General features: G+C 38.8%; 1 protein-coding gene across 1 annotated transcript in view; it reads left to right on the forward strand.

The window, feature by feature from the left end:
• The window catches only part of SGPL1 (sphingosine-1-phosphate lyase 1), a 68,624-nt gene that overhangs the window by 40,767 nt on the left and 6,313 nt on the right, over positions 1-21,544 (forward strand). The window contains exons 6-12 of the mRNA XM_036928461.2: positions 613-689; positions 2,070-2,198; positions 15,887-15,975; positions 17,362-17,467; positions 18,895-18,993; positions 19,675-19,824; positions 21,133-21,371. Coding sequence (XP_036784356.1) covers positions 613-689; positions 2,070-2,198; positions 15,887-15,975; positions 17,362-17,467; positions 18,895-18,993; positions 19,675-19,824; positions 21,133-21,371 — 889 coding nt within the window. The remainder of the gene's footprint in view (positions 1-612; positions 690-2,069; positions 2,199-15,886; positions 15,976-17,361; positions 17,468-18,894; positions 18,994-19,674; positions 19,825-21,132; positions 21,372-21,544) is intronic.

A 21,544-nucleotide genomic window follows, 5' to 3' on the forward strand; every position in this document is an offset into this window, starting at 1 on the left:
ACTCTGCTGGAAGCAGGTGGCTATTTCTATGTAAGTTTCTTTGCCCATCTGAAGGAGGGGCCTGTGAGACCAGGATGCTGAGGTTTCACACCTCATCACGGTTTGACTAGTCAGGGGCTCAGTTCCCTGGCTCCAAAGCCAATGATGCTGTGTGGAAATTTTACACTTTTGTTTTGATCTTTTCTGCCAACTCTGCTCATAACAGTTCCCACGCTTCCTTTGACTCAGTAGGAAGGGAGAGAAGAAATAAGCCAGTGCAGAAAAAGGTCAAGCTAAGCCATAAAGAGAACAGAAGATGAGTATAGCTAAAGGAACATTTTCCTGTTGGTTTGAAGGCAATTGGGGATGATGACAACATTATTATTGGTCTCATGTATTACTGTGTCTAGATTTGTTAATACCTTTTTTATACTGTTAATTGATAGTAATTAATGGTCTTTCATCTTTGATTTGCTGTGAATAGCTCTTTATTTTCTTCATTTAATATAAGAATGCCTTTGGGTTTCTACTCAAAAAATTTTTTTTCTTTTTGTACCCAGAGGGGTTTCTTCCTACCTATTTAATGGAACTTGACTGTCTTTCTAGTGCTTACTGACCCAACTTTCTCTGCAGATGTCTTATGGCAAAAAGGGAAAGCCTCTGGAGTAGTGTACAGTGGGGATGAAGAGCTCACCAAACTCCTTGTGAAGGTAAATGCCCAATACTTAAAGGGAGTGTGTGCAGTCTGTGCCAGTTTGACCTCGTTTTTCTGCTCAATTTGTAATTAAAAAAAATTACCTAAGGAAAGTTTATTGTTAAAATAAAACTATGTTAAATAAGATTAGAAAGTCTCTTTATTCTAACCTAAGCGAATATGTTTAGTATATTCAAAGACATCTTCTATCTGAAAAAAGTGAAGTATTCCCTATGCTTCCAGGCTTTATAGATGCCCTGTGTAGAGGCTGATCACTAGGAAGGTATCATTTGAGATTATTAATGACAAGACATATTGTTTGATGAAAAGAGACAAGGGATGGAAACTTGGTCACAGACTTCTATACTTTCTGAGTATCAAATCAGATGACCTGAGAATGAGCAGTAGTCTCATCATTGAAATAACTCTCATTTTTGGTTGATTTTAGAATTGCCTTTGCCTTTTGCTTCTTTCGTTTCTAATCAGATTTATTTTTTAAAGCCCATTTTGCTGTATAAAATTGGCCTTGGCCTGATAATTTCTAAGGTCTCTGTGTTTGTTATAATTATTAAACTGCTCATTCTTTACTAAATGCTATAGGTTTTGCTCAGCTGTATCTTGACCTAATGATCTGATCTTAACATCTGTGCTTAAAAATCTTTCAGTGTCTTTCCATTATCTACAGGATAAAACCCAAGCTGCTTATGTAGCAGAAAATCCAGTGCCCTTCATGAGCCAGCTCTCCTATTTTTTTCAGCCACTCCTGTTACTTGCCCATGTAAATGCTAACTCCTGCCTTTTCTGTTTACTGAGAACACCTTGCTCTTACCATGTTTTCCTTTGCCTGCTTCATTGCATTGATTCTAAATGATGAATTCCATTCATCTCTCAAGGTTCCACTCAGCAGACACTTGCAGACCACTCAGGATATTTGTTATTCCCTCTTCAAGGCCCCTTGCCATCATATACATTCATTTGGCAATACCATAGCTGTTTTGTGCCAGGTCTACTAAGAGCTTTGAGTGTGTTGTTATTTAGTTACTGCCAGAACCCTAATTATCCCCTTAGCGTATGAGCAAACGGAACCTCACAGAGGTTATTTGATCTAAGGTTACACAGCCAGAAGTGTTAGGCAGAGCTAAGATTTCAAACTGGGTCTGCTTGGTGTTTTAGTCTTTGCTTTTAATGAGATTTGTAATTCTTTTCCTACACTGAAAAATTAAATTATTTTCCTATCTGTCTCCAGAATATTTTGATCTTTAGGTTGGGGAATATTTCCTTAAATTTTCTAGTTTCTGGTTTTGTGTCTAATACCTAGAAACTTTTGTTTAGTACATGATTCTTTGTTCTACACAGTGTAATATCTTACTTCATATCTGATGGCATTTCTTTGCAGGCTTATGGAGATTTTGCATGGAGTAATCCACTACATCCAGATGTCTTTCCAGGGCTACGGAAGATAGAGGCAGAAATTGTGAGGATAGCTTGTTCCCTGTTCAATGGAGGACCAGATTCCTGTGGATGTGTAAGTGTATGCAAGTGGCATCCAATAATCTTTTCTTTTTAGCTTGAAATAGAAAATTTTATTTAAAAATTTTATTATAAGTGATTATTTTACAAAGATCGAAATTAACAGTGATTTAAAAATACCTCTTGTAATTTTGTAATCCATAGCATACCAGTATTTTGGCGTACATTTTTCTAGATATTTTTCTCTTCAAATATCTTTTGAGAAGTTTGAAACTTAAATTGTTGCTGGATAGTTTAAAGAGCACCCTAGCTTCACTAAATATATTTTGCCATGTCTACTCTGCTCCTTTCTCTCTGTCCCTCTTTCATCCACCCACCTACTCACCCACTTACAGTTTTGTTGAACCATCTTGTAGTTTTTTTAATATACTTCTCATTTTATTTAAGTTGTATATTCACTTTACTGTTTTGCTATAAATCCAGTCTCATTTAATTGAGCTGAACATTTACTTTATTATTTTGCTATAAATAGAATCTCATTTTGTTGGTTTAGGAATGAAGGAAGAGGGGATCATTATATTTAAAGATATACGTGAGGATTGCTTGTTTCATCTGTTGTTTCCAGTAGATGTTTATTAGTGTTCCTAAACTGTGGTTGATAAACATTTGTTTAGATTTGTTACTACAAACTGATACTGTCTTCTCTAGAAAAAACTGAATCTCAGCTTATATAGGTTAGTTAAATTTAACCCAGTATGCTGTAATGATAACCAAGAAGTGCTAGTCCTATCAGATACTTTTATAATCATTATGAAGTCTACAAACTTAATTATTGAAGGGCCCTTCCAAAGACAAGGACATTTTCTAGTGACTTTTTATCCAGGAAGCAGTGTTGTCTTGCTTTTATGTTGGCACCATGAAAAATCAGCATGTTCAGATGTTTAGTAGCTAACAAAACTGATATTCCTGGCATTCATCCCTCCGGCCCCATCCCCCACCTCAAAATTCCAGAACTATTAAAAACAACCAATCACAACCTAGCAATGGGTTCCCTTGACAGTATTTAGATGAATGAGTGACAGAGGGGAGATGACAGTATACTTAGAATATATATGTGTTCTGTGCCATTAGACTATGAACTATTAAGAGACCATAGATTAAACACAAAGCAGTTTGGCTTTACCCAGTAAAGTTGAAGATGTATGTGTCTAAGATTCTGAAATTCCACTACTCAGGATATATCCTAGAAAAACGAGTACATGTATATATCAGGATAGATGTATATTCATAGCATTGTTCATGATACCTAAAAACTGGACATAATTCAAATGTCTATTGACAGTAAGTTGGATACATTGTGCTTAGACATTAGGGTGAATACTATATGTGCTTCAATCCAATGTAGTTGTAATTCATATTGTTGCTCAAATTACCCCACTGGGAGCCTCTTGTTTTAGGCTCTTGGGTCCTTTTGTATGACTCAAGTAGTCTTTGAAAGCTTCTTTCTTTCCTTTTTTTTTAAATCAAGGTATCATTGATATACACTCGTATAAAGGTTTCATATGAAAAACATTGTGGTTACTACATTCACACATATTATCAAGTCCCCCCAACACCCCATTGTAGTCACTGTCCATCAGTGTAGTAAGATGCCACAGAGTCACTCCTTGCCTTCTCTGTGCTACCCTGTCTTCACTGTGACCTGCCCCACACCATGTGTGCCAATCATAACAACCCTCAATCCCCTTCTCCCTCCCTCCCCACCCATACTCCCCACCCCTCCGCTTTGGTAACCGTTAGTCTCTTCTGGAGTCTGTGAGTCTGCTGTTTTGTTCCTTTTGGTACTTGTCTTTCTCTGCGTGGCTTATTTCACCGAGCATAATACCCTCTAGCTCCATCCATGTTGTTGCAAATGGTAGGATTTGTTTTCTTCTTATGGCTGAATAATAATACTCCATTGTGTATATGTACCACATCTTCTTTATCCATTCATCTACTGATGGACTCTTAGGTTGCTTCCATATCTTGGCTATTGTAAATAGTGCTGCAATAAACATAGGGGTGCATATGTCTTTTTGAATCTGAGATCTTGTTTTCTTTTGGTGAGTTCCTAGAAGTGGAATACTGGATCAAATGGTATTTCTATTTTTAGTTTTTTGAAGAACCTCCATATTGCTTTCCACAGTGGTTGAACTAATTTACATTCCCACCAGAAGTGTAGGAGGGTTCCCCTTTTTTTGCGTCTTGGCCAGCATTTGTTGTTCTTAGTCTTTTTGATGTTGGCCATTCTAACTGGTGTGAGGTGATATCTCACTGTGGTTTTAATTTGCATTTCCCTGATAATTAGTGATGTGGAGCATCTTTTCATGTGCCTGTTGGCCATCTGAATTTCTTCTTTGGAGAAGTGTTTCTTCATATCCTTTGCCCATTTTTTAATCAGGTCATTTGCTCTTTGGGTGTTGAGGCATGTGAGTTCTTTATATATTTTGGATGTTAACCCCTTGTTGGATATGTTGTTTACAAATATATTCTCCCATACTGTAGGATGCCTTTTTGTTCGACTGATGGTGTTCTTTACTGTACAGAAGCTTTTTAGTTTGCTGTAATCCCATTTGTTCATTTTTGGTTTTGTTTCCCTTGCCCGAGGAGCTGTGTTCAGGAAAAAATTGCTCATGTTGATATTCAAGAGATTTTTGCCTACGTTTTCTTCTAAGAGTTTTATGGTTTCATGATTTACATTCAGGTCTTTGATCCATTTCGAGTTTACTTTTGTGTATGGAGTTAGACAATAATCCAGTTTCATTCTCTTACATGGAGCTGTCTAGTTTTGCCAACACCAGTTGTTGAAGAGGTTGTCATTTCCCCATTGTATATCCATGGCTCCTTTAGCATATATTAATTGACCATATATGCTTAGGTGAATATTTGGATTCTCTCTTCTGTTCCATTGGCCTATGGGTCTGTTCTTGTGCCATTACTAAATTGTCTTCATTACTATGGCTTTGTAGTAGAGCTTGAAGTCGGGGAGCATAATCCCACCAGCTTTATTCTTCCTTCTCAGGATTGCTTTGGCTATTCAGGGTCTTTTGTGGTTCCATATAAATTTTAGAACTGTTCTACTTCGTTGAGGAATGCCATTGGTATTTTAATAGAAATTACATTGTATCTGTAGATTGCTTGAGGGAGGATGTCCATTTTGACAATGTTAATTCTTCCTATCTGTGAGCATGGGATGTATTTCCATTTATTTGAGTTTCTTTGAGGAACCTCCATACTGCTTTCCACAATTGTTGAACTGGTTTATATTCCCACCAGGAGTGTAGGAGGGTTCCCCTTTCTCCACATCCTCACCAACATTTGTTGTTGTTTATCTTTTGGATGGTGGCGATCCTTACTGGTGTGAGGTGATATCTCATTGTGGTTTTAATTTGCATTTCTCTGATGATTAGCGATGTGGAGCATCTTTTCATGTGCCTGTTGGCCATCTGAATTTCTTCTTTGGAGAAGTGTCTGTTCAGCTCCTCTGCCCATTTTTTAATTGGCTTATTTGCTTTTTGTTTGTTGAAGTGTGTGAGTTCTTTATATAATTTGGATGTCAACCTCTTATCAGATATGTCATTTATGAATATATTCTCCCATGCTATAGGATGTCTTTTTGTTCTACTGATGGTCTCCTTTGCTGTACAGAAGCTTTTTAATTTGATATAGTTCGACTTGTTCGTTTTTGCTTTTGCTTCCCTTGCCTGGGGAGATAAGTTCATAAAGAAGTTGCTCGTGTTTATGTCCAAGAGATTTTTGCCTATGTTTTTTTTCTAAGAGTTTTATGGTTTCGTGACTTACATTCAAGTCATTGATCCATTTTGAGTTTACTTTGGTGTATGGGATTAGACAATAATCCAGTTTCATTCTCTTACATGCAGCTGTCCAGTTTTGCCAACACCAGCTGTTGAAGAGGCTGTCATTTCCCCATTGTATATCCATGGCTCCTTTATCATATATTAATTGACCATATATGCTTGGGTTTATATCTGGGCTCTCTATTCTGTTCCACTAGTCTATGGGTCTGTTCTTGTGCCAGTACCAAATTGTCTTGATTACTGTGGCTTTGTAGTAGTGCTTGAAGTCAGGGAGCGTAATTCCCCCAGCTTTATTCTTCCTTCTCAGGATTGCTTTGGCTATTCGGGGTCTTTTGTGGTTCCATATGAATTTTAGAACTATTTGCTCTAGTTCATTGAAGAATGCTGTAGGTATTTTGATAGGAATTGCATTGAATCTGTAGATTTTTTAGTCAGGATGGCCATTTTGACAATATTAATTCTTTGTTGCCAAGAGCATGGGATGAATTTCCATTTATTGCTGTGTTCTTTAATTTCTCTTAAGAGTGTCTTGTAGTTTTCAGGGTATAGGTCTTTCACTTCTTTAGTTAGGTTTATTCCTAGGTATTTTATTCTTTTTGATGCAATTGTGAATGGAATTGTTTTCCTGATTTCTCTTTCTGCTAGTTCATCGTTAGTGTATAGGAATGCAACAGATTTCTGTGTATTAATTTTGTACCTCACAACTTTGCTGAATTCAGATATTAGATCTAGTAGTTTTGGAGTGGATTCTTTAGGGTTTTTTATGTACATTATCATGTCATCTGCAAACAGGGACAGTTTGACTTCTTCCTTGCCAATCTGGATGCCTTTTATTTCTTTGTGTTGTCTGATTGCTGTGACTAGGACCTCCAGAACTATGTTGAATACCAGTGGGGAGAGTGGGCCATCCTTGTCTTGTCCCTATCTTAAAGGAAAAGCTTTCAGCTTCTTGCTGTTAAGTATAATGTTGGCTGTGAGTTTGTCACAAATGGCCTTTATTATGTTGAGGTACTTGCCCTCTGTACCCATTTTGTTTAGAGTTTTTATCATGAATGGATGTTGAATTTTGTCAAATGCTTTTTCAGCATCTATGGAGATGATCATGTGGTTTTTGTCTTTCTTTTTGTTGATGTGGTTGATGATGTTGATGGATTTTCGAATGTACCATCCTTGCATCCCTGTGATGAATCCCACTTGATCATGATGGGTGATCTTTTTGATGTAATTTTCAATTCGGTTTGCTAATATTTTATTGAGTATTTTTGCATCTATGTTCATCAGGGATATTGGTCTGTAATTTTCTTTTTTTGTGGTGTTTTTGCCTGGTTTTGGTATTAGAGTGATGTTGGCCTCCTAGAATGAGTTTGGGAGTATTCCCTCCTCTTCTACTCTTTGGAAAACCAAGGAGGGTATGTGTTAGGTCTTCACTAAATGTTTGATAAAATTCAGTGGTGAAGCCATCTGGTCCAGGAATTGTGCTCTTGGGTAGTTTTTTGATTACCGATTCAATTTCATTGCTTGTAATTGTTGTGTTCAGATTTTCCATTTCTTCCTGGGTCAGTCTTGGAAGGTTGTATTTTTCTAGAAAGTCATCCATCTCTTCTAGGTTATCCAATTTGTTAGCATATAATTTTTCATAGTATTGTGTAATAATTCTTTGTATTTCTGTGGTGTCCGTGTGATTTTTCCTTTCTCATTTCTTTTCTCATTTCATTTCTTGACTTTATTTATTTCTGCTCTAATCTTTATTATGTCCCTCCTCCTCCTGACTTTGGGCCTCATTGGTTCTCCTTTATCTAGTTTCATTAATTGTGAGTTTAGACTGTTCATATGGGATTGTTCTTCTTTCCTGAGGTAAGCCTGTATTGCAATATACTTTCCTTCTAAGCACAGCCTTTGCTGCATCCCACAGATTTTTTTGTGGTGTTGAGTTATTGTTTTCATTTGTCTCCATATATTGCTTGATCTCTGTTTTTATTTGGTCATTGATCCATTGATTATTTAGGAGCATGTTGTTAAGCCTTCATGTGTTTGTGGGCTTTTTTGTTTTGTTTGCGTAATTTGTTTCTAGTTTTGTAACTTGTCGTTTGAGAAACTGGTTCATACAATTTCAATCCTTCTGAACTTACTGAGGCTATTTTGTGGCCTAGTATATGATCTATTCTTGAAAATGTTCCATGTGCACTTGAGAAGAATATGTGTCCTACTGCGTTTGGGTGGAGTGTTCTGTACATGTCTATTAGAGCCATCTGTTCTAATGTGTTGTTCAGTGCCTCTGTCTCCTTACTTATTTTCTGTCTGGTTGATCTGTCCTTTGGAGTGAGTGGTGTGTTGAAGTCTCCTAGAATGCATTGCATTCTATTTCCCGTTTTAATTCCATTAGTATTTGGTTCACATATGTAGGTGCTCCTATGTTGGGTGCATAGATATTTATAATGGTTTTATTCTGTTATTGGACTCACCTCTTTATCATTATGTAATGTCCATCTTTGTCTCTTGTTATTTTCTTTGTTTTGAAGTCTGTTTTGTCTGATACAAGTACTGCAACTCCTGCTTTTTTCCCCCTATTGCATGAAATATCTTTTTCCATCCCTTCACTTTTAATCTGTGTATGTCTTTGGGTGTGAAGTGAGTCTCTTATAGGCAGCATATAGACAGGTCTTGTTTTTTTCCATTCAGTGACTCTCTGTCTTTTGATTGGTGCATTTAGACCATTTACATTTAGGGTGATTATTGATAGATATGTACTTATTGCCATTGCAGGCTTTAGATTTGTGGTTACCAAATGTTTTAAGGGTAGTTTCTTTACTAAGTCTAACTTAACTTGCTTAGTATGCTATTACATACACAATCTAAAGGTTCTTTTTTTTTCTTTTCCTTCTTTTTCATCCTCCTCCATTCTTTACATATTAGGTATCATATTGTGTGTTCTTGTGTATCCCTTGACTGAGTTTTGCGGTAGTTGATTTAATTTTGCATTTGCTTAATAATCAATTGGTGTACTTTCTTCACTGTGGTTTTATTACCTCTGGTGACAGCTGTTAAACCTTAGGAACACTTCCATCTATAGCTCTTCCTCCAAAATACACTGTAGAGACGGTTTGTGGGAGGTAAATTCTCTCAACTTTTGCTTATCTGGAAATTGTTTAATCTCTGCTTCAAATTTAAATGATAATGTTGCCTGCTAGAGTATTCTTGGCTCAAGGCCCTTCTGCTTCATTGCATTAAATACATCATGCCACTCCCTTCTGGCCTGTAAGGTTTCTGTTGAGAAGTCTGATGATAGCCTTATGGGTTTTCCTTTGTCTGTTCTTTTTTTCTCTCTCTGACTGCTTTTAATATTCTGTCCTTATTGTTCATCTTTGCTATTTTAATTGTTATATGTGTTGGTGGTATCTTCCTTGGGTCCCTTGTGTTGGGAGATCTGTGTAGCTCCATGGCCTGAGAGATTATCTCCTTCCTCAGACTGGGGCAGTTTTCAGCAGTTACCTCATCAAGGACACTTTCTACCACTTTTTCTCTCTTCTTCTTCTTCTGGTACTCCTATAATGAGAATATTGTTTCTTTTGGATTGGTCACACAGTTTTCTTAATATTCTTTCATTCCTAGAGGTCCTTTTTTCTCTGTGCCTCAGCTTCTTTGTATTCCTGTTCTCTAATTTCTGTTTCTTTAACCGTCTCCTCTACTTCATCTAATCTGCCTTTAAATCCCTCCATTTTATGTTTCATTTCAGATACTGTATTTTTCAAAATTTCTCTCCCTTGAATTCCTCCCTGAGATGTTGAATATTTTTCTGTAGCTCTGTGAGTATGTTTATACATTTTACTTGGAAATCTTTTTCAGGAAGATTGATGAATTCAGTTTAACTTTCTGGTACTTGTAGGATTTTGGTTTGTACCAGGTTCATTTGACGTTTCATATATGTAACAATAACTTGCTGTAGGCGGCGCCTTTTAGTGCACAGAAACTACTCTGTGGAGCTGCCCTCAGCCCTCCTGGAGTGATCGCTGGGGTTGCAGGCAAGTGGTACTGGTATATGCTGGGAGGAAAGAACTCTTTTCTGCTTCCTGGATGCAGTGCATGCCTCTACCGCCAGGGCCAGTGGTCCGAGTGTGCAGGGAGGAGCCTCTGTGCTATGCCCTTGTAGCTGTCATAGCTGGGGCCACCCTCTGGCTGGCCTGGTGCAATGGCGGCGGCAGCAGGGTTGCGAGCCAGTGCCAGCTGGGAGGAAGGAGCGGCAGGCTGAGTTTCACAGTGGGAGGCCTTGGAGCTGGGTTGCCAGTCAGGGGAATGGAGCGCCTCAAGCTCCTGCAAGTTCCCAACCTTCTGGGCTGAGTGCACTGGGACAATTTTGTCCACCTGTCCTTTCTCCTGATCAGCAAGCTCTGTGCAATCCTTGCCCCATTAGCAGCCCCTTTGATCTTGGGAACTCTTTCAGAATGCTTGTGTTTCTTTTGCCCCAGAGTGCCGGTTGTGGGTACCTATTCTCCACAAGCAGTTGGAATCTGAGTCTTTCCAAGTATTCCACTTGTGTTAGTTTCCCAACATCACTAATCTCCAGAGAAACATGTAATGTAGGTTTGTGCGCCCAGAGCAGATCTTCTGGGGTGGATGGCTCAGCAGCCCTAGGCCTCCACCCCTTCCTGGCTCTGTTTCTCTTCCTCTTGCCTGTGAGCTGTAGTGGGGGAAGGGCTTGGGTCCCTCTGGATCACGGCTTTGGTACTTTACCTTTTTCTGTGAGGTCTTCTCTTTTCCCCAGGGGTAGGCAGTCTGTTGGAGCCTTTTTTCCTGTTGGTCTTTCAGGATTAGTTGTATTTGCTCTATTTTCATATTACATGTGGTTTTGGGAGGAGGTTTCTGTCTCACCTCTCATGCTGCCATCTTTAAGCCAATCCTCTCCTTCCTTTTTTTTTGACAAAATATTTTTATCTGATTAAATATTCTAGGTTCATCTTGCACATTTTCTGCTGTAGACCCAGAACCAGCTATTGGTCCAAGGAGCCTTGGTTCATTTATAACTATGTAAAATATTTATATGGTTCCTAAGTCAAATTTATGGAACAAGACAGATAAAAAATTAACCAGAATCAAATCCAGAGAGACAAATAGAAGATACAAAAGAGAGGTTAAGAGACATGAAAGATAAAGTGAAAAGGCTAACACACATCTAATTTGTGTTTAAAAGCAGCCTGAAAAAATAGGTAATCTGTAAAGTATAACTGTTAGAGAACAGCTGATATTCTGTAACAACAATGGGTGGGCCAGTTGAGATAGAAGAAAGATGGGCTGTTAGTTGATAATTGTTGGAGCAGGGCTTTTATTTATTCTGCCTTTGATTATGTCTAATCTACTCTTAGTTCTTCCATTGGGTTTTTAAGTTTCATTTACTGTATTTTTCATTCTTGAGAATGGTCTGGTTTTTTTTTTTTATCTGTTCGTTTGTTCTTTACAGTCCCTTTCATTGTCTTGTGTTTTGTTTATTTAGATATATTGCACATAATCATTTTATATTCTGTGTCTGATAATTCCATTATTCATGAGCCTTATCTGCTTGTTTCAGTAATTGCACTCGTGTTGTCATGTGTCCTCATGTTTTGTTTTTGTTTTTTACTGTGAGTCATTTATTTTACTGAGAATCTTAACTTTGAGGCCTAGGTTGACATTAAGTTCTTCCAGAGAAGATTTGTAATTGCCTCTGCCAATTGCCAAGGAGTTGCTGGGAAGTGCTGCGCATTGGAATCACTTTAAGTCCAATTCTTAGCTTGTAGTTTTGTACTACAGAGATAGTGTGAATTCAGATCATAAACTCACATAAAAGCTGTCTTGTTATACATTCTTGAGAGATCCTTATTTTTCTTTATCTGAGCATCAGGGCTGTGAAGAGCAGTTTTTCTTGCTGTTCCCTTCTGTACAAGTGGGGTTTATTTTTTGTACCCCTAAGAGTGTGGGTGTTGGCCTGACTTTTTCAGCCATCTCCTATTAGATCTCTCACCTTGGATGGCCCTAAATTTATCTTGTATTCATTCATCAGAGTGGGAATTTGAGATCTCTTGGGGTTGGCAGCAATTCTCAAAGCCCGCTTTGGCACTCACTCACCTTGTAGGATTTTTGATTTTGCTTTGTTTCAGGATTCAGTATATTCCTTTATGTTAGCTCAAGGTTGGATATAAAAATTATTATTTGATGTTTTATCAGCCTTTTTAGTTGCCTCAGGTAGGAGGGTTGCCCAAGGTATATAATCTATATTGCTGGAAATACAAGTTTCATAATTGTTTTTTTTTCTCCCATTTGAGAGACTTTTATGTATTTGAAAGCCTTTCTCTCTGGATCTTCTTTTTCCCAGTTTTCCTAGGATACTAGACTGGTCCTTAGAGAATATGTTTTTACAGATTTCCAGCCATCCGTTACTCTTCTCTGCACGCCTTTTGTTTTGTCTATGACCTGCCAGATGGACATAATTCTTTGAGTGTGGAGTGGCATTGACCATTCAATCTCTGTCCTTTTCATCTGGATTCACTAAACTTGCCTTGAACCTTTCCTCTGAATCAGTATTTTTGTTCTCAGCACTTTTTATTGTTTGCTGCTGTCCAGTGTATTTATTAGTTCTGTGTCGGTGCTGTTGGTACCCTGTTGGGTCTGCTCTCTCATTTTCTTGTTGCAGTGTCCATTCTTTCCACTCATTTTCTTGAATTCATGCTCTTACTGATACTGTACTGTAGTAAGAAACAATTCCAGGGAATTTCCTTCTCTTCCTTAGGTTGTTACCTTCTGAGGTGGGCTTTATTTTGTATGCTACTTTTCTCCTTTTTGTGTTTGAGTAGTTACCATGCCATTTTCTTTTCATTTTGGCTCATGCTTTGGTGACTCTACACATTCTGTATGTTCTGATGCTGATGGATGATTGCTTATCTGAAATTACTTGGTTGAGGGCAGGGCTCAGCTAAAGCTTTGTTTCACTTATATTAGACTATCTAGGTTTCTTCTGAGATTTTGTTAAAAGTTACCTACTAGGGTTCACTCTGCCTAGTTAGAAGAGGATAATACCCTTTGGGCTTTGATTATTTATTTCTTTAACCCATCTGGTATCCCTGAAGTCTTCACTTTAAAGAGTCAGTCCTGATATTTTCCTTCCCCATTTTGTTTTTACCTCACTAGCTGCCACGTCTACCACTCACTGATCTGAAGAGAAGAAAACCCCCTCCAGTTGCTTTTCTAAAGATTTGGGGGTACTAATGGGAATTCTCAGTGTTTTGCTGACTTATCCAGTCAATTTTCAGGGCTTGGAGGAAAGATTACGAACTGTGTTTTGCTTTCTGCTGTGCTTTAGAAACTTGTTTTTGAGTGTAAAAGTAGGAACACCTAGAGTTTTAGAACATCTACAGGAAACTTGTATTTGAAGTTTGTTGCATTAGATTATCTCTCTCCTTGTTTGGTGGCTGTTATTGCAGGATTTTTCTACTTTTTTTCCTTATTCTTGTTAAGTATTAGGGAAGAAAAAAATCTGTGACGTAGTTTCAGTCTTCCATTTTAGTCCAGAAATCCAATCCTAGGAATTTTTTTTTCATTGCTACAGTTAAACCATACCTTTCCCATTATGATCTTTTTCTTAGTGGTTATGTCAGGGATCAGGAGAAGAATAGTCTAAGATCTCCAGTCTCTTTTAATACTTAGATTTTTGTAAGAGAACTAATTACCTCTGAGGTTATTTGAGTTTCTCTTTCTCTCTGTCTTTCTCTTGGTGAGCTGCTTGTAGTGATGAGAGGTCAGAGGTGAGATGCAAGAATAAAAGCCCAGATGACTGGGCAGTCTTCAGCCTGTTCCCAACTAAGGTCTTAAGCTTTTCTCATTCTCTGTTCTTCCATTTTAAACTGCCTCTCCTTTTATTAACTTCATTTGCCTCAGTTAGAATGGATGAGAGGTGACTTCATATACTAAAAGAAATTAGGTTGCCACAAAAAGCAGTCTTTGCTTGTGCAAATGCCACTGGGTCCAAAACAACATCTCAAAGAAAAATTTCCAAATAGGTCATGTTTTAAACTTTTCTTTTCTGTTATGCATATCATATATTAGTGAGAGTTTTTTAAGTGTTGGAAGAAGTTGACTAACATGAGAAGTCAGTGAGGCCTCTCTCCTTAATTTACAGCCAGATTTCCATTTTTCTTTGGGCACAGAGAGCTAAGGGAAATGGGAGGATAGGAGCATATTTAAACACAGAATTGGGGGATCAGAAATAAAAATTCAAGTAGAATTTAGGTGTTCCTGCATTACAGTCCAAAGTACACTGGCATTTACCTACGAATGATGTTGATTTGATTAGTTATTGAACTAAAATAGGACTTGTGAAGTGGGTGACTATGGGTTTAGGAATATTTTTGCTTAGGTCATTACCAGTCTTCAGTAAGCGATTGGCGTGCTAGAAACTTGGACTTTGCTGGTTTTCCCCAACTTTGTTCACAATTGTTTGGCTCTTCATGTGACATTCTGAGGTTTTGTGCTAGACCACAGGATGTTCTGCTGATTTGCAGAGCTGGCGTCAACTGTAAGCATTTTGTCTTCTCCATCCTGGAAATGCAAAGACCTATAAACAAGGGTCCTGTGCCCAAGTTCAGTGCATTACTTTGTGTGTGATGATCACATGTTTCATACAGACTTCCTGAGTCAAATAACTAAGTTTTCTCCACTGATCTTCCATACAACTCCTGCCCACTGGAATTTTGTGTCCAATAATATTTTTGTCCTATATGTGGATATTATTTTAGGAGATTTGAGTAAATCACCCTCTGCCATTCCATCTCATATTAAGCTACACTAAATACAAAAACAGAGAAAATTTTACTTAGCAACAGATGCTAGTGGATTACATTGGTGTCTACTGTAGTCTCACAGGGGCTGTTTCCTCATCTGTAAAATGAAAAAAACTAAGATTGTATGAATCTTCAGAGATGATTTATCTAGGAAAATATCTGTCTGGCTCAGTGGTGTGGCTTTTCTTTATTTCTGTTTGTGAAATGATCTATTTTTAGATACACCAAAACATAGCCTGATGGGTATGACATGCCCATGATCGTGGTTTGCTAAGAGTCAAATTAGGCATTAAGATGTGTAATTGAGGGTCTCTTAGGTATCTTCTACTCAACTAGGTGCTAGAAATATTGTCATGAATAGATTGGTCCCCACCTTCATGGGTTTGTAGTCCAGTGAGGAAAATAGGGTGAACAAAATGACCTCTTGAGTATTTTTGTTTGAACACTGGTAAAATAATTCGCCTCTATCACAGGGATTTGGCCTAGCTTCAGGACAATATTTTGCTACATTTAAAGACATCAGAATTTTTGTTTCAATTTCAGATAAATAAGATAGCACACTTCTAAGTAGAGGCTTCTGCTTTTGTCTTTCAAATTTGTCAAGATTACAAGTTCACCTTGGAATGTCTGAATGTCTCTTCTTAGTCTTCTAATGTATTGAATAGTTTACTAGAATTGTAACTTCATAATTACACATTCCTCAGTGGGCATTGAAAATTTAAATGCAAGTCAATAATCCTCATGCTTTTGAATGGTGTAAAATGCCCTATCCTATCTTCAACAGGACAAATAAAAGAACAACAGATTGTATACAGGTAGTATCTGGGCAGTTGTGCATTTGTCCATACAGTGTGGACCTTCTGCTCATTCTTATTTAGTAGTGTTTACTCTTCTGACCCAGAATTGCACTTAACCAATGAAGCCAGGTTTTCCTTCTGGAAGATGTAGCAATGTTTGTTCTGCAGCATGCATCCAAGACCTTACCTGTTTCTGCATCAGACACTGTCAAGACAAAGGTAAGAGGTGCATGCTGATAGCTATTCTTAACTTCCCTCCACAAATGGCATCTCTTTTTATTATAGGTGACCTCTGGGGGAACAGAAAGCATACTCATGGCCTGCAAAGCTTATCGGGACCTGGCTTTTGAGAATGGGATCAAAACTCCAGAAATGTATGTATGTGTGGCTCTTTTTTTTCCCTTTCAGATTTGTCTGTTAGGAGTACTGATGTATAAAACAGGCTGGCCAGTGTATTTTCTGCTGTTTTTTTCCTTGGGCAATTCTAGCCCTCTTTCCTCCTATCCTGTGCTCTTAATCCTTATCTCTTTCTTATTTGGTGAAATCCTAAGTGGATCAGCCAGTTAATTTTAAAGGTTTTCCATTTCCCACCCCCCTCCCCAAATTTATGCATGGTATATGCTGTAAGTAAGAATGAGACTTTCTCTAACAGCGACAGAGTTACAGGACTACATCTTTGAATTCTCTGATATTTACTATTAATTATCTGGAGCCTAAGGAAAGCTCTCTACTTATCTTAGTAAGTGAAAATTATTTAAATATAACAGGCAATGTCAGGTGCTCCCTCCCTAAGAAAATTTAAGCCTGAGGGCTATTTTCTGGGAGGAAAAATTTTTTACAGCTTGTTGAGATGTACTCATATTGCTACCCCATGGACATAATTTTGACATTTGGTTGCATTTTTTCTTCTAGACTCTCTCCTCGTACAGTGTGTTTATACTGCATCTTTTAGATTAATGCTTTTCCCACAAGTGTCAGTGATTAAGGGTTTTATTGCACATGATCTCATGGTATGATTCATACTTAGCCTAAGAGTATAAACCAGGCTGCCATCTTTCTTCATACATAAATCTTCAGTGCTTGGTACTTACTGAGTAAGAGATGTTTCTCCCTTAAAGGGAGCAGGTTAATTTATAAGAGTGGAATAACTGAGAGAAGTCTAGAAGCACATACTTAACAGTGACTCAGTTTCCTTTTCGATTCTATTTGAAATGCTGCTTTGAAGTATGTAGGAAAAATGAGCATTTTAGTTTCTCATAGGATCGTGATCTTTCAGAGATGGAGGGGACCACTGATTTGGTGCTTGATGGCCGCTTTAACTTGCCTGTGAAGCAGTCCTGTGTTTTCTGTTTCAACATGTGTTACAGAAAGCTTGCTCCCCATTGAGATGCCTGTCTTTGGATAGCCAACCAGTAGAAGGCAGTACTTCTGTCAATCTGATCCAAATTCCCTATCGTTCATTTTATTACCTATCAGCTCTAATTTATGCTTTGAATCTCTCAGAGTGAGATTACTTCCAATTTCTTCTTCTGTTGCCGAAATGATTTCCTAAATAGTAGTGAAAACATTTCTATAGAAAACCTGTTTACCTCTTTTTTGTTTGTGCTTAAAAAAAGTTAAACAATCTAAATAAACACTTTAAAATTTGAGCGAAAATAATCAGAAGTTTGCTACTGGTGACTTAGATCCTGCGAATTGTGCCCTCTCTTGAACCCTGATTTACTCTGAATTTCATTATTCTCTTCTCCCCTGTCACTCAGTGTGGCCCCCCAAAGTGCCCATGCTGCGTTTGATAAAGCAGCCCATTATTTTGGGATGAGGATTGTACGGGTTCCGCTGAACAAAATGATGGAGGTGGATGTTCGGGTGAGTTCCTCTGAAGGGCCACTGTCTGCCTTGGGCTGTGAGAAGCAGGGAGCGCACCTGATTGACTAGCTTTTTCCAGTGTCACAGGCACATGGGCTCTAACTGCCTTTCACCATAGTCCCCAGAGTTGCACCAGCTGCCCTGGGGCAGTGGTGAGCGTTTGCAGCTTGAGTGTTTTCAGAAATTCATGAGGTGCAAAAGGAAGATGATTTTGTCCCTGATTGAAACTTTAAAGATGTGGATTTTGCTGCAGCAACACCACTTTCTCCTCTGTAAAATGAATGTGGGTGAACTTGCCCCAAGACTCTCAGTGTGGATTTGATTGGCCTAAATTGGTATTGTAATAGTAATTTTTTTTTTCAGGAGCAAACTGTCCAATTTATTAACACTAGCATTATCTTTTCCCCTTCCCATCTTTATTGAAGTTTTAACTGACAAATTAATCGACAAATTATAAATAGTATATAGTTGAGATTTACAGCTTGATGTTTTGATATGTGTATATATTATGAAAAAATAATCACCACAATCAAGCTATTTAACATATCCATCACCTCACATAGTTACCATTTTCTTTTTTTCCCCTTGCTTAAATACTTAAGACTACCCTTTAGATCTCTAAGCAAATTTTAGGATTACAGTGCAGTACTGTGCAGTGTAGTCACATGGCCATACATTAGATCTCCAGAATTTAGTCATCTTGTTTAACTGAAGCTTGGTACCCCTTGACTAACATTTCCCCATTTCCCTCATTTTCCAGTCCCTGACAGCCACTGTTCTACTCTTTGCTTCTATGAATTTGACTGTTTTAAGACTCCACATATAAGTGAGATCAAGCACTATTTGTCTTTCTGTTCCTGGCTTATTTAATTTAGCATAATGCTATCGAGGTTCATCCATGTTGTCACAAATGGCAGAATTTCTTTTTTAAGTCTGAATAATGCTCCTTTGGTAATTTCTTTTATGTCCTGTGTAGAAGAGCTCTCTAGTTTTCACAGCGCTGTTGGCGTCACATTTGAGCCTTATGACGGCCCAGGGAGGCCACACAAGCTGTTCATACTATTGCAGTTCACAGATGAGGAAACAGACTGGGGGAAGTTAAGCAGTTTACTCAAGGTTTTAACTGCTAGTAGGTGGGGCTAGGACTCCCATTTGGCTTTTTGCCTCTTAGCCCAATATCCTTTTTATCCCTACAGTGATGTTGCTGTTTGTTTATTATGCTCTCAGACTCTCCCTAAATGTACCCATCTGACCTCATTTGTATTCTGCCACCATGCTGGGGAGGCAGTTTTCTCAGGTTGTAACGGTGAAGGAGGGGCACCAGTGAAACTAAAACTCTCAGTTAGTTGCCTAGATTGTTCTTGGCAGCAAAAGAAAAGAGTAATTGTGACACAGCTCCTCGTTTCCTTTGAACTTTAAACCCCTAGGCAATGAGAAGAGCCATCTCCAGGAACACCGCCATGCTTGTCTGTTCTACCCCACAGTTTCCTCATGGTGTGATAGATCCCGTCCCTGAAGTGGCCAAGGTATGTGAGAGAAATGGGCTACTAGGCAGTCAAATTTAGATTTTAAAATAGTATCTGCTCATGCAGTACTTGGCAAGAAAAACACTTCTGAGTTTAGATTTGAGCTCAGCAGTGCTGATCAGCTCTCATCTGCCCTACGTAAGCCCCATGGCTGTTTGGAGCCTCTGAAAGATGCTAGCTTCTGCTACGGGGGCTGGGTAATAGGAGGAAAAAGGCTTTGTTTAAATTGGATATTCTGAAAGAGTAGGGACGTGTCAGTTCAGATCAGGAGATTATCTGCATTTAGGGGCATGCATACTGGAGGGTGGTTTTCAGTGTGCTGCCCGTAGCACCCCCTTCATCCTTCCCCACCCTGCAGTCCTCCTGCAGGGCCTTTTCACCCCCTACAGAGGCAGCCTGAGTCAGACTGTACTCATTTGTTGATTGATTCTGCACTGAGTTTGAGCCCTGCATCTTTGAATATAAAATAGATAGCACATTCCAGATGAATTATTTTAAAGGCTAAATACATTAGAAAGATGAGTTTTTTAGGAATGTCAAAAATAGCTAGTTTTTTAAAACATCAAACACATGTACATTATGTCCTCATGGTTATAGTCTACCTTTCCACCCATGTTTTCCAAATTTTTGTTACAGGGTTATAAATAAAATTCTCTTATGGTCTTTGTTTTTGGAAACTAGCTGGCTGTCAAATATAAAGTGCCTCTGCATGTAGATGCTTGTCTGGGGGGCTTCCTCATCACCTTCATGGAGAAAGCAGGATACCCACTGGAGCAGCCATTCGATTTCCGGGTGAAAGGTGTGACCAGCATTTCAGCAGATACCCATAAGGTGAGCCAGGGAAGAGAACAAATGGTAATCAGAGTAGACAGTTGATTATTTTGACTGTTTTCAACAAAATAAATTGACTAAGGCATTGGCTTTCCCCCCAAATATAAAATTGTATCTGGTTCACCAGAGCAGCTGATTGAGGTGACAGGGTATGGTGATAGAAGTGACAAGCGGTAATGAAAAGGAACCTGTTATCTTTGTGTCCTATGGCTAAGAGAATTTCTGAAGCCACTGACTGTGTAACTTGAACATGTAGTGTAGTGGCCCTTACAAAAAAGTTCCCTGAAGGCTTGAGATTGTTTGGGGTTGAGGGTGAAGGTGAGGTTGATACTGGGATTCCTAAGAGGATGTAGCAGCCCTCATGCTACTGGGGCTCCTGCAACTAAATGACAGGAGTATGTTGATGGAAGAACGCTTTGGAAAAAGGGAAGAACTTACGTGCTCAGTAATGTTTGGTTTGTAATGTTTGAAATGTCTATGCCTGCCATCCATATGGACTAAGACAGAGTCTAGGTCAGTTAGGAACTCTTTTATATATCCAGATGTGGAAGGCGTAGCAACCTCAGGAATGTGTGCCTTGCTTTGATTTCACTTTCACAGCTTGTTTTAAACTAAAGTTTAATAAAGATCTGTTTTCCAAACTCAAAATGATCAACAAATCTTCAGTCAGGATCTGATTTGATTAACCTTGGGAGCCAGACAGCTCCTGTGCCCTTTTTCTTTCTATCCTTGTGTGGTTCAGAGAGTGGAATTAGTAAGCTTTAGGGAGAGTTAATTAAGAGAGCACACTTTCTTTATGGAAACCAAGTACAAAGTTTATTTTAAGGCTGTGTCACGCAAGCCTCCAGATTCTGAACACCATGATATTCTTAAAAAGGAAGTGTAACATGGAGCAAAAGACACAGGGAGGGAGTCAGGTCGTTATTTTAGTTGCTCCAAGTGACTTGAATTCCATCATTTTGCTGCTTTCTGGTGGAAATTTATCTTTGCTTCCATACTGTTATACTGCCTTGGAGTAATATTTTAAATAAGGCAAACCACATGCTGGGTGAGAAAGAGGACATAAACTCAGTAACTGGATAAGACATTGTTCTTCCTGGGCCCTGGATTCCTCATCCCTAAAACAGAGAATTTATACTCCATCCCTTAAGTTCCTTCTACTCTTTAGCCTTTGAAGTTTGAATTCTTAATGTGAGTGGGGAACAGAGAGAAACATACATGAAGGACAAGTTTGCATGATGAGAGTTCAGTGTTACGTCTACCGTACAGAACTGCACACTCACCTGTCTGCTTCTTCCCTGCCCGCAGTATGGCTACGCCCCCAAAGGCTCTTCAGTGGTGTTGTACAGTGACAAGAAGTACAGGAGCTATCAGTTCTTCGTTGGTACAGATTGGCAGGGTGGCATCTATGCTTCCCCAACCATCGCGGGCTCCCGGCCTGGTGGCATTAGTGCAGCCTGTTGGGCTGCCTTGATGCACTTCGGTGAGAGCGGCTATGTTGAAGCTACCAAACAGATCATCAAAACTACTCGCATCCTCAAGTCAGAGTATGTGTGGAAGATTGGGATTCTGCCTTGTCTCTTGCTTTGTCTGCTAGTAGGTTCAAGGCATCTGCGTGGCCAAGCACCCCTATCCCAGCCCTTTTGCCATCCCCTGAGTGACCAATGGTTTAGGATGGCAGTTTAGGAGTGTGGGTTGGGAGGATAAGCTTCCTTGCTCT

Source organism: Manis pentadactyla, chromosome 8, assembly GCF_030020395.1.
Source record: "Manis pentadactyla isolate mManPen7 chromosome 8, mManPen7.hap1, whole genome shotgun sequence".
Classification (NCBI taxonomy): Eukaryota; Metazoa; Chordata; class Mammalia; order Pholidota; family Manidae; genus Manis; species Manis pentadactyla.